This window comes from Panthera tigris, chromosome D4, assembly GCF_018350195.1.
Source record: "Panthera tigris isolate Pti1 chromosome D4, P.tigris_Pti1_mat1.1, whole genome shotgun sequence".
Classification (NCBI taxonomy): Eukaryota; Metazoa; Chordata; class Mammalia; order Carnivora; family Felidae; genus Panthera; species Panthera tigris.
In genome coordinates, this window is record NC_056672.1 from 89316545 (window position 1) to 89329532 (window position 12988).

General features: G+C 63.4%; 1 protein-coding gene across 8 annotated transcripts in view; it reads left to right on the plus strand.

Annotated features, from left to right (window-relative positions):
• The window catches only part of NTNG2 (netrin G2), a 63147-nt gene extending 50688 nt beyond the window's left edge, over positions 1-12459 (plus strand). For 2 of the 8 annotated variants that reach the window (XM_042964459.1, XM_042964462.1), the window contains 7 exons: positions 1478-1504; positions 2362-2499; positions 5726-5800; positions 7269-7370; positions 8838-9005; positions 10783-10917; positions 11527-12459. In XM_042964459.1, coding sequence (XP_042820393.1) covers positions 1478-1504; positions 2362-2499; positions 5726-5800; positions 7269-7370; positions 8838-9005; positions 10783-10917; positions 11527-11762 — 881 coding nt within the window. In that variant the 3' untranslated portion in view covers positions 11763-12459. Of the gene's footprint in view, positions 1-1477; positions 1505-2361; positions 2500-5725; positions 5801-7268; positions 7371-8837; positions 9006-9183; positions 9274-10782; positions 10918-11526 lie in introns of those variants that run through there. The other 6 variants (XM_042964460.1, XM_042964461.1, XM_042964465.1 and 3 more) reach the window with 6 other exon arrangements.
• The last annotated feature ends 529 nt before the right edge of the window (positions 12460-12988 follow it).

Below are 12988 nucleotides of genomic sequence, written 5' to 3' on the forward strand. Positions count from 1 at the left end.
CTGGACCCTCTCCCCTCCATCCTGCAGGGGCAGGTGAAGCCCCTTGATTTTGGGGAGCTCCTGGAGCTGGTCCCTGCTTCCCCAGAGTCGCACCCCGCCCCCCAGGGAAGGAGGGGTTTCTTCTGGGATACCCGGGAGCAGAGATGAAGCTGGAGGTTCTAGTATCCTCAGCCTAACGCTGTCCCCGCCCCTGGGACCCCCACCTTCTCTAGGACAACGAGAAGAAAACAGCCCCCAAGACACAGACAGAAACAAGTCACTCCCAGGCTAATTTTGCCCTCACCACCCCCCCCCCCACGTCTGCATCTCAGTAAATGGCACCAGCACCCAGGGAGCCAAGCTGAAAGTCTTGGGGGGGGGGTCACCCCTGACTCTGGACCTTCCCCTCCACCACCACCAGCTCTGGCTCCCCATCTCCTCCCTTGCTGCTGCAATAGTGGCCCTCCCCTCAGGGCCCTTCCAGTCCCCTCCCCTCTGCAAGCAAAGGGTGCTCCTCACCAGGGTGCTCCCCTCCCCTCATCACACCTCACCCCCAGGCCCTCAGAATAGAATCCTAGCCCAGCCCCCACGCCCCCCTACAAGGCCCTCTGAGATCAGGGGTCCCCTGATCTGTCCCTGGTGTCCTGCAGGGCTCACTGGGGGCAGGGGGGGGGTCATACACAACTCTCCACACCACAGCCTCCCCCCTGGAGGGCCTCCCAGTGTTCCAAGGGGCATCCTTGCCCCTGTTCTTTCTTCCAGAACACCTGGTCGGGGGTGGGCGGGGGGAAGCCTGACATCAGCTCCTTCCCTCCAGTGCTGATGATTCTTACCATGGTATCTCCAGACTCCCCGGTCAGACCATGACCTACACCTCCATCACCCCCCCCGGGGCGCGGACACGCACAGACAGAAGGGCCTCTGCCACTCACAGGCCTGTGGCCTCGGACAGGCTATTTCACCCGGAGCCCCGTTTCCTGATCCGTGGAATCAGGCCCATCCCAAAGCCCTGTGGGGTTGTGTGGGGACTAAAAGGCCCCCATGGGGGCCGTGCTGGGCACGTGCCTGGCGCATGGCAAGCATTCAGCACATAGCAGCTGCTACGATTATTTTTCAATGAGTCATTCGGCCACGTCCACATGTCCCCAGATGGGAACCCACGCGGTGCTTTCTCCCTGGCGGCCTGTGCTTGGTGGCACCCCCGAAGAAAGGCCCCCACCTGCACGGCAGGACCTGAGAGTCGAAAATCAAAGAAGAGGGTGCGGGTGAAGCCCCCAGTGGAGCGTTTGACCCTTACCAGCAGGTGCCCCGGGGTTAAGTCACGGCTCTGAGACTTCATTTCTGCATCTGCAAAATGGGCTAAGGCGGCCCCTCCCTCTCAGGGCTCAGGATGAAGTGGGATCATCGCCTCCAGGTTTCCTTCCCCCAGCCCCGCCATCCCCTCCTGTGCAGGGAGGAGGTGGCCAGAGGCCCGGTGACCCTCCTTCTCTCCCCGCAGGTGCCGCCGCAGGCTCTGCTGTTGGCAGTAAGTACGCTCCGAGCCCGCTGCCCTGGGGACGGCCCCTGGGGCCCGAGCCTCTTTGCGACTCCTGGCGAGAACGGGAGAGAAAAGAAGGGGCTTCCCTGGCCCGTGGCCGCCCGCCTCTCCCCACTTCTAACTGCCCCCCCCCCCATTCATTTCTCACCTCCGCCTGCTCTCTCCCCGTCCCCTGTGCTGTGGCCTGCAGCCAGCGCATCTCCCATTTCTTCCCTCGAGCTTCCTGGTTAGTGCTGCTTTGGAAAGGGTCCCCGCAGCCCCTGGGTGAACCACCCCCTCCCATGTCTCCCTCTCCTGCCGGGCAAGAGTCGGGGTGGGGGGGGGTCCCTTGTTCTTGGCCAGTGGCAGAAGTCCCCCGAGCCCCGTGAGGCTGGGACAGGTAAGCTGGGATCCAGCTCAGGCCCGAGGGGGAGGGGGGGGAAGGGAGGGGTGGGCGTGAGTGTCGTCCTCACGTCCATCATCAGGCCACCGGCTCTCAAGCCCTCACAGCACCAGGCACCAGCTACGCAGGGTCCTTCCAGGACCTCATTGAATCCTGGCACCCTCCCCCCAGGTGGGTAGCGCCATCTGCTTTTAGAGTTAGCAGGAGAGGACTGGCCGGTGTCGAGTCAGCCACTGGCACACCTCCCGTTTCAGACATGCTTGAGCGGGGCCACAGCCCACCCTGGGCTGTTCCCTGCCACAGAGAAGGTGCCAGAGGAAGCTGGATTCTGGAGGGGATGCCGGCCGGCTCAGTGAGGCCGGAAGTTGCTGCGTTGCCCCCATCCCCGCCAACCCCTCATCCCCACCAACCCCCCACGCCCGCCAACCTCCCACCCTCTCGTCCCCTTCTCATCTCTTGCCAGGCATCGGTAGGCCCCGGAAGGACCCCATCCCCAAAGCCCCTGTGGCCACTGTGGCCATGAGAGGGGCCCCCAGCACTCTTGCCCTCTCCACATCCGCTGCGCGGGGCCCCGGGGCCCTCAGCACCCCACAGCCCACAGGTGGGTGCCCAGCTACGGCCCAGCTGTCCCAGCCTTTCCCCCACCTCTGTGATGTGCACCTGCTATAGGGGCTTGGCTCTTAGACTAGAGAACACTAGACCCTAGAGCCACGAGAGTGTGGGGCTGAGGGGCCTCCAGGCCGTCTGGGCCCATCTGTTACTGGGCCCCAGCCAGGGGACCTGGGGCTCAATTTAGCCTGGACCCTTCTACCTCCTGCCCCCTAAAGCACAGCTCAGGAGGATCCCAAGACCAGCATGGCCGAGAGAACGGGGTGACTGAGGAACCGGGGGAGGGGCCTAGTGACATCCAGGCCACACGAAGTGCGCCCAAAGCCTGTCTCCCAGGGGGGCTCCTGCCTCAGTGCTCTGCCCCAGGCGCCGCCACCCCGCACCCTGTTGTGCCCCCAGCGCCTCGGCAGCCGACCCCTGGGAGTGGACAGCATAGACTGAGCCAAGAGGGCAAGCTTCTCTGATCAGCGAGGCAGAAGGGCACCTCTGGGCCCGGGTTTTTGGAGTAGGGACTGCTGGGCTTTTCTGGGCTGCGTGGGGAGGGGCGGGGGGCAGGGCTAGGCCAGGGCGAGCATCCCACACCGCGTCAACCGGAGCAGCCACTCTTAGGGGTCCGCCCTGATGGACAGGCTCGGAGATACCCGCTCTCTGGTTCGAATTCCCCTCCGAAGTTGGGATTGCTGTGTATTCGAGGCTTGGGGTGCTGGAAATGTCCTGTCCCCGCCCACTGCAAATGCCAGAAGTCCGAAACGATCCATCCTTCCCGGAGGGTGCCAGGAGGACGCGGCCGAGGGAAGTCTCCCCGGTCCCGGCTGGGATGGGGAGCTCGGCAGCGAGCCCCAGCAGAGAGGAGACGGCAGGGGCGCCTCGCTCCTTGGACGGTGCCGTGACCCTTCCTTCCTCTGCGCACGGACCTGCGGAGGAAAAGTCCCCCTTGTTCTTGGGCCATCTGGCTTAGCTCCTCCGTGGGACCCAGAGGGTGACACCCCCCCCACTCTTGATTTCTGCCCTTCTCCACGGGGAGGGCGGCATTTGCAGGAGGCAGGGGCTGGTCAGGAGATTCAGGAGTTACAGGGGAGCCTCCTGGCCCAGGGGTCCTCTTCGGGGTCAAGGCCGGGTCCATGCTGGGAATGCCAGGACATAAGCTGGCCGCCTGGGCCTTGTGCTTGATTTTGCAATGTCTGTGATGGGCATACGGGAGCAAAATTCGCTATAGCGGGTGCTGTGCCTGCCTGCAAACAGTGGTCTGTCTGGGTGGGGACCACACACACACACACACACACACACACACACGGAGTAACCTTGAACCCATTTTCTTAGTGCTTCGGATTTGGTGCACGCGGTTCAGGGCAAGCTGCACGGCTGGGAGGTAAAGAGAGGCTCAGATCAGGGCGGCGAGCCAGGCGAGGTGGGTGCGAATCACGAGGGTCCCCGGGACCCAGGTGGTGAGAAGGCGCACTCCTCAAACATTCAGTGGGTCGTGGTCAGCTTGCGTGGTGACCCCAGTGAGGGCGGCAGGGCGCTTTGGGGCAGGAGGTGGCTCCAGCGTAACAGTCAGTGACCCCAGCAGCCCGTGTCTCAGAGGTCATCGCTCCTCCTAGCAGCTGAAGCCTGTGCCCTCCCTGGGCCCCATGTACGTGGACCCCCACTAATAATGACGGTCCCTCCAGTTGGCGGAGTGTGGACTTCTCCTGAGCCCACAGTTCCGAGGGGATAGGACCGCTAGTTCCTGGTCCCACAGGTGAGGATGTTAAGGCTTGGGAAGAAGCAGGTGGAGTTCATGGCACGTAAACTATACTTCAATAAAGCTGTTTGAGAAGAAAGAAAGAGGCAGCCGCTCAAGGTAATAAATAGGATTACAGAGACGCGCAGGGAGGATTCGAACTCGGGGCTCACCGACTCCAGAGGAGAGATAGCTGCCTCCACAGCCACCCAGCACCACCCCAAACCCCCCCAGCTGGAGCCACTCCCTGATTCCCAAGGAACAGAAGGGACCTCCATCTGGCCTCGGCACACGACACAGGCCGCGGTGAGACTGTTCTTCCCACGCACCCGAGCGTGTCCCGGAGAGCCCAGCCAGGGGTCTTTCTTGCCCCCGGCTCCCAGCCCCCAGAAAGGTCCTGAGTCTCCCCACGTGCCTCCCGACAGGTGCTTCAGACTCTTTGACCGGAGTCTAGCTGGGCCCGTGACCCTCTGGCCCAGAAGTTTCTCCGTCTTGCCCATGTCTAGCTGTCTGGAGGGCAGAGGCTGTGAGGCAGGAAGAGCTGCTCAGGACCACTAATCCTCGCCCGCAGAGGGTGGTGGGAGAAAGGCTCTAAAGCAAAAAGGCTCCGGGGCTGCTTTTGTTTCGGCTCTAATTAAGCCCTTGCCAATTTGGGTCCTGCAGCCTTCTCTCCTCACTGAGCCCCGTGTTAATGTCAATTCGATGCCCAAAGGCTCCCAGCGCCCAGCTGGAAAGTCTCCTGCACTTTTTAGCTGGTAGATTTTCTGTCTCTCCCCACCAGCCAGCATCGTGCGTAATCCCTTTAAGAAGTGGAGAGAATCCGATTTCTCCCCTGTCCCTCTGGGTTTGTCTTTTGAAATTCAGTGCAGAGCCATGCCTTGCCTTCGCCAGCCCTGCCCGCTTCCCCCGCTCTGTGGCCGCTTAGTCTTGGGGACAGGCACGGCGACCCTGGGGGTTGACTCGCATCGCGGTCCCCTGGCGAAAATGGGCCCACGCTGTGGGCTGGGGAGGGCAGGTCAGATGGTGGAGGGGCTCCGGTCCCCGCGTTGGTGTTGGACAGGCAGCCTTCAAAGACCGTTCTGGACGCGTTTGATGACCCCTGCTCCCCTGTACAGCCATCAGCCAGGGACTTTGGCACAGAAAGGTCTGCGCCCAAATACGGGACTGGATCCCGCTGTACCCTCAGTAGGTTCGGGGACAACACAGGGAGGGCAGAAGGGTCGTATAATCAGGTGTCCCGCCGAAGAAAGGACGGCCCAAAGTGTGCAGGTTCTCGGGCTCAGCCCCGCCCCCCTCTTCTCTGGCTTCAGGTCACAGGCTGTAGTAGGTGTAGACGCTGCCTCTCCCATAGACCTGGACCCAGTTCCGCTTGGCCAGTGTAGATCATGCTGCTTCTGCTAAGGGTCCTATGGGTGTGTGATGACTCCGGGTGCCCCCCAAGTCCCCCAGCCCCACCCTGTCGCATAACTGGGCTTCTCCTTTTCTTCCCCCCAAGAGTGGATCAGGCCATCTACAGCTGCCCCCCTCGGGGAGAGCTCCCCCGGGCCCCAGATGCCCTCCAGTGCAGAAGGTATGGGGGCGGGAAAGTTCCTTAGACTGCAGGCCCCTCCCTATGTAGCGGAGTTAGCAGGTGTAGGTGCCGGGAGGTGGGGGGGGGGCGGGGGCGGCCCTCGGGAGCTGAGGGGAGGGGCCTCGGAGAACCATCTGCTCACACCCCGGGGCTCACCTTCTTAGAGGGATCCAGTGTGACGACACCAGACGCAGCCCCTGTTAATCCTACACTCCCCCCATGGGCTTCGGGGCTAAGTGGGGACTCTGCGCTGACCACGGGAATCCTGCCCTGCCACTGTCAGCTATAGGACCCCCCAGGGCAGGGAGGGGAGTTCGGAGAGGGTCAGGCCCTCCTGCAGGAATGGGGTGGCAGACTCAGACCCAGGGGTTGACTACTGGTGGATGAAGGAAGAGAGCGCATCCCAGGTGGCGGCGGGACCAGCCGGGGCAAAGGCTTGGCGGTGGGATCCCGCTAACGGGGCAGGGGGCGCCGTCGATGGTGTCGATACCAAGCCCAGAGCCTCAGTGTCCCACAGCAGGGGGAGGAGACACGCACAGGCTCGTTTGTAGCCTCGATGGACGTTCACTTGAAGCACACGGGGGCCCTGCCCGACCCTCCAAGTCGGGAGGCCGTTCCCAGCCCAGCTCACCTGCTCCCTGGACGGTAGGTCCGAAAGCCTGTCTGGACAGCAACCCGGGCCCCTCCAGGAGCCGTGAGCGGGGCTCTGAGCGCCCTCTGCTGGCAGGCAGTTCTGGAGCTAGAGCCGCAACCAGGGAGGGTGTGCGGTTCCCAGCAGCTGGAGGCCCCTGACTGCCTCCCTGGTGATGGGGCCTCTGGAGCCCTCGCTACCCTGCCCGGGGACGGGACCGACGAGGGCACCGCAGACTCCCGGAGGGAAGCGGAGCCCGACTTTGCTGCCGGGATAGTGTCGTGCTCACTCACAAAGCTGGGGCCGGGCCCCAGGGAGTTGTGATGCGGAAGGCAGGTGCTGTCTGGGTTCATGGCTCGATACACCTGCAGGCAGGGGGGTCCGTGGATAGGAAAGGACTCGCTGTGGCTGGAGCTGGGGGTGGGGATTGCTTCAGAAAGGGAGATGCCAGAGCCTCGTATGCCAGGTGCACACTCTGGGTTTGATGCCCACGGGAGTTTGGAGAGGAGAGGAGAGAGCTAAGCGATATTCGCCATCAGTCAGAAAATCATTCAGCGTCAGCAAAGCACTTAGCATGCTGTCGGGGGATGCTGGGGCTAGAGAAGTAATTTGGGAGAATTAATCCAGCCGAGTGTGTAAGTGGTCTCCGAAGGGGCACCGGAGGCCAGAGGGCTGCTTCTGCGCGGCTCCCGGATGTGCTGTGCCCCCTCACATCTGAGCAGGTGAACGTGCCCAGGGCCCCGTGGGACCCTCCGTTGCGCTTTCCCTGGGCTCGGACAGCCTGCCCTCGGCAGCTGGACCGTGGCGACGAAAGAGCGTATTTCTCGTCTCTCCAAGTTGTGGGCACCTTTGCTGCTGCCCCCGCCCCTGCCCCGGCCTCCAGACCTTTCCAGCTCAAGCCCAAATCTGCTGAAGTGGTGCCCATTGAAGAATTCCAAGGTAAGAGGACGGCCCCGGGCTGGATTCAGCCACCTCTCCCCCCACCTGCACTGGAAAACGGCGATACAAGACGGAGGACCCATGCCTGGCTCCGAAACCCCTCCCGGAGTAGCTGGGTCAAGGTGAAACCGAGCCTCTCTTCCCTCAGTCCTCCCTCCCCAAGGGAGCTGGGAGCAGGTATGAGTCAGAAGCACAGTGGGCAGGCACGGGGCAGGCACCGGAGCTTCCAGAAATAGCCTGTCCTGGCTCCCCTGGGAGGTGTAGCCCAGGGGCCCGTCTTGGTCGAAGCAAGAGCTGGAACACAGGGGTCACCGGTGCCACTCCTTGAGACACTTGGGAGATGGCTCACCTTCTCATTGCTCCCGGGGGGACAGGCGGAGGGGGCAGGCCCAGGAGGCCAAAGGTGTGGCAGGCCCACCGCCTCCTCCTGGGCACAGCTCCGAGGCTCGCTTCTCCAAGGTCTCCCATGCCCTTGACCACCAAGACCTCGTCAGTTCCTTCCTCTCCCATCACGAAAGGGAGGTTCGGTCCTCCAGAGATGCACAGATGGTGTTTCAGGAGGGCGGCCAGCGTCTTGCCCGTTCAAGGGCAGTCACACTGGCTTTCCTGTTCGAGGGGGTGCTGAGCCCCTTAGGAGGGACACCAAGGGATAGCTGCCTTCTTGGGACGGGGAGCCAATTCCCATGCCTTCAGGATGCCTTGCCCGGCAGTCTTGGGACTCGCCCAGTCCCTGGAGCAGAGGGAGGGCTGGGAGAAACGGCAGCATGTCACAGAGGTGGCTGTCCTCGGTGTGGGTGGGACCGTGTTCCTGCAGTAAGAGTCCAAAGCCAGGCCAAGGCTATCAGGAGGGCAGAAAGAGACGCCCAGGGCACAAACCCTAAGACGGTACCCATTCTCAGGGGGCTGTGCGAGAGGAGGCCCTCTGGTGCCAATCACGTTTGCAGAACAGCTCAGGCTAATAATAAAAGGTCCGGCAGGTGGGCGTTTTCCGTCCAGTGGTCTTCCAAAGCAGCATGTGGAGGAAGCTCCTGGCCCATTCCATCTCGCCCCGGAACCCATGCACGCATCTTCCCTTTGCCGAGCCCCCCGGGGGGGGCCGCGCTACAGGCACTGTCCTTCCTGCGCTCACGCTGGCTGCGCGACCCACCCTCCCTGCATGAATCATTCCCAGTCGGACACGGGCATCCTTCCGAGCCGCTGGCCCTCCCTGAATCCCTGCCCCCCCACCCCCCCGGGGCCAGGTGGGAACCCGTGGGCTGGGCGAACACACCGGTCCTCCTGTCTCCTCCCGCGTGACAGGGAAGCGTTGGCGGCCCGCGGCACCTTCCTGCTCCCTGCATGCCCCGGGCTGGTCTGTCCTTGCCCCGTGCCTCAGTTTCCCCCAATACACGGTGCAGGGGGTGGCAGGAAGGCCCGGTGTCCCTTGGCCCACTGACCCGTGGTGTTTCTCACGCTCGGCCGGCCCAGACTGTGAGTGTTACGGCCACTCCAACCGCTGCAGCTACATCGACTTCCTGAACGTGGTGACGTGTGTCAGCTGCAAACACAACACGCGAGGCCAGCACTGCCAGCACTGCCGTCTGGGCTATTATCGCAACGGCTCCGCCGAGCTGGACGACGAGAACGTGTGCATCGGTGAGCCGCTCGGGCCGGCCGCGGGGTGCGGCGTGGGCGCTGCTGGTGGGGTGGGGCCGGGCGGGGTCCCGAGAGCCCTGTGTCCGAATCCCCTGGGAAGGGGGGCGGGGCCCATGCCAGCTGGGCGTCTCCAAAGACAGAAGCCTCCGGAATCTGCTCTATGACCAACCTCCCACAGGCACTGGAATTGCAGAACCACTGGTTACAAAGACTGGTTCGAGAGCTTGCTATGGGCCTCAGTTTCCCTGCTTGTAAAATGGAGAAGTGGATTAGATCAAAGGCTTTTTTTTAATTATTATTATTAAGTGTATTTATTTGGAGAGAGAGAGAGTCCCAAGCAGGCTCTGCACCGTCAGGGCAGAGCCCAACGCAGGGCTCGAACTCACAAACCTGTGAGATCATGGCCTGAGCCCGAAATCAAGAGTCAGATGCTTAACCCACTGAGCCACCCAGGAGCCTCCAGATCAAAGGTTTTCAACCCATTTTTCGTGGCTGAAGCTTTTCTTCCAACGAAGTCCTTCTGGTGCTTTTATTTTTTTTGTAATTTTTTAAATGTTTTTGTTTATTTTTGAGACAGAGAGAGACAGAGCATGAGCAGGAGAGGGGGAGACACAGAATCTGTGTCTCCAGGCTCTGAGGCTGTCAGCACAGAGTCTGACGCGGGGCTCGGACTCACAGGCCGTGAGATCATGACCTGAGCTGGAGTCGGACGCTTAACCGACGGAGCCACCCAGGCGCCCCCCAGTGCTTCATAAGCAGAGGCCCAGCTTTTAAGACCCAGGGGGCACTCCTTCTGCTCTCTTCACGCTCTGCTCCAGGACTGGTTTGGGGGTAGAGAAGCAATCTGTGGGGGCCCTGGGCCCGGGCACAGGCAGGCCATCCCAAAAGGCCAGACCCGAGGCCCCAGCCAGCGCCCAGCAGCCTGGAAGGGCTGCCCACCACCCCTGCCTCTGTCTCCACTGGAGGCCGGTGCCCGGTCCTCGGGTGCCCGGCCCCCTTGGCATCCCGCTGCCCAGCCTCCGCCCACCAGGTCAGCTCTGGCTTCACAGAGGGGGGGCTGCCCGCAGGGCTGGAGCGGTCAGTCTGAATTATGGCATTGGCCTTCAGATAATTCCATCAACTCTAAAGTGACCCAGATGGAATCGTGCTGCCGATGGCACACTGGCCAGCTGTAGGGACAGGGTGGGGCTTCCCGATCCTAGTCGAGGCATTCCCTGCCTCCCGGATACATTCCTCTCTCCTTGCCTCTCCCTGCCTCCTCTGCTTCAAGGATTCCCAGAGTGGGGACCTTTGCCCCCTCCCACAGAGCAGAGGCCCGCCAAGAAACCAACAGGGAAGGGGCCGGGGGAGGCCGGAGGCCTCTGGGGCTGCTCCTCCTCCCACCCTGTGTGCTCCCTGCTCCCCCAGTAGCCCCTCGACCCGGATGCCCTGCCCTGATGAGGCTCCTCCCACCTGTCGTGGATCTTAAAGCCCTTTGGATCTGGGAAGGTTCAGCGCTCCCTCCAGTTTCACAGACTGAGGCTGAGGCCCAGAGAGGGGTTGGGGCTGCCCCCGGGGCCAGGGGGAGGGAGTGGCTAATGGCTGCTACAGGCTTCCCTCGAGATCTGGCCCGTCGGGCGGCCGTGGGCGCACGTGGACACGGTGTGGGGTGCACCACCGGGGAAGGGCGGGGGTGGGGGGGGCAGGCTGGAGGGATGCGGGGCCGGGCGGGGTGGGGGTCGGTGCGGAGGACGCCCACGGCTCGCCCTGACCGCACGCCGTGCCCGTGTCCGTCCAGAGTGTAACTGCAACCAGATCGGCTCCGTGCACGACCGGTGCAACGAGACCGGCTTCTGCGAGTGCCGCGAGGGCGCAGCGGGACCCAAGTGCGACGACTGCCTCCCGACGCACTACTGGCGCCAGGGCTGCTACCGTGAGTGCGCGCCCGGCGGGCGGGGCTTGCGGCCGAGGGGCGGGGCCACGGGCGGCGGGGCGGGGCTGGGGCTGGGGGCGGGGCGGAGGGCGAGGCCTGAGGCGACCCGGGAGTGGAGCCGGTGCCAGGTGGGAAGCGGGAGGCGGCGGATCTGGGGGCCGGTTGAGCGGGGAGTCGGAGGCAGAGGCGGAGTTGGCGGTCGGTGGGATTTGGCTGACGAGGACGGGTTTGCGGAGCGGGAGGGTGGGGAGCTGTCCGAGCAAGCGGTGGCCTGGCGAGACCGAAAGGACAGTGGGCGCTAGCCTGGGAAGGATGATGGAAGGGCGCTCCTGGCACAGGGAGAGGCAGGTGCAAAGCTCTGGAGGGGAGAGAGCAGGTGCGTCGCAAGGCCAGTAGGCGGGGAGAGCCGAGGGCAGTGGCGGGAAGGAGACGGGTCCAGCTCTCGCCTGGCCACCGTCACCATCCACGCCGGGGCGTTTCTCACCAAGGGCGCCCTGGGCCTCCGACACCCCCCACGCCCCCCGGCCCGTCTCAGTCGCAGAAGCTCCACCGAGGGGGGCGGGGGTGGACTGGGCCACCGCCCGCGTTAACCGCCCCTCCGCCCTGCAGCCAACGTGTGTGACGATGACCAGCTGCTCTGCCAGAACGGCGGCACCTGCCTGCAGAACCAGCGCTGCGCCTGCCCGCGCGGCTACACCGGCGTGCGCTGCGAGCAGCCCCGCTGCGACCCCGCCGCGGAGGACGGCGGCCTGGACTGCGACCGCGCGCCCGGGACCGCCCCGCGCCCCGCCACCCTGCTCGGCTGCCTGCTGCTGCTGGGGCTGGCCGCCCGCCTGGGCTGCTGAGCCCGGCCCGGAGGGGACCCTGCGCCCGGGGGGCGGCCCTGGGGGCTCGAGGGCCCGGGGGCCGGCGCCCGAGGCCGGGCGGCGAGAAGGGTGCGGCCCGAGCTGCTCCCAGGTGCTACACAGCAGAGCCCTCCCGCCTCCTCCCCGCCGCGGTCAGTGGCACCTGCCCCCGCCCCGGCACTGCCCTCCGCCGCCGCAGGGGGCGCTGTGGGGGCTCTGGCCCCAGCCGCCTGCGATTTGGGTCTTAGGTTTTCTTTTGTATCACCCGCCGCCCCCCACCCTTTTTTTTTTTTTTTTTTTTTTTGGCTGGTGGTGAGACAGCGGGTGGGGAGAAATTCTCACCTCAACACCTCCAGGTCTGCCTCCCAACACACACACACACACATGCGACTGTTGCAGACACCCCCTGCGCCTGTCCCTGGCTCACCACAGGCCAGCGGACCCCGAACTCCTGTTGCCTACAACTCTTCTTTCTTTGTTTTCCTTTGCAACCCACCAGACTCCGTGAGGCCTGGTGACCAAGGAACTCACCGTCTGGGGGAGGGAGTTAGGAAGGAGGGTTGGGAAGGCTGGAAACTTGGTTTTGTAGAGAACTATTTTTGTTTGTATTCACCGGCCCCTCTAAGGAGGACACGAGCCGGAACAGGTGGTTGATGGTGTATAACCCGCCAGAGTAAAGAGTCTGCTCACTGCTGCCTCCGGGAGCTGTTTTCTTTCTGTGTTCGTGTCCGCTCAGCAGGGTTCGGGGTTTGAAGAGGAGCCCAAAATAGCCGTGGAGAAACTCTTCCCCCCGCTTCCGGGCCCTTCCGTGAACGACAACGGTCAGCCCTGCTCCCTGCGGGTGTGGATAGCGGAGCCCTCTCGCCCATTGGCCAGGAGCGACCCACGTGTTAGGGCCCCCCCCCCAGATGGTTGTCTTCCTCCTTTCCCTTAAAAAAAGAAAAAGTCCAAAGTTTATTGGCGCTTTTCCCCAGCTGTCCTTGAATTCAAAAGCACGTGGTGGACATTGATGTCCTGAGAAGTCAAAGTGAAGTGATGTGGTACATTCTACGAGCTTGACTCCCATGCTCCGATTTATGTATCAGGATGGGTCTGTCTCTCAGACCCGTGTCTCAGGCCCAGTGTCAGCCTCCTTCCAGTGCCCCGAGCTGGAATCCGTAGACGAAATCCACAGCGGACCCCCCTCTGCTTCCCCTTTCCCTCCCAAGGATCACACATGGGGTGGC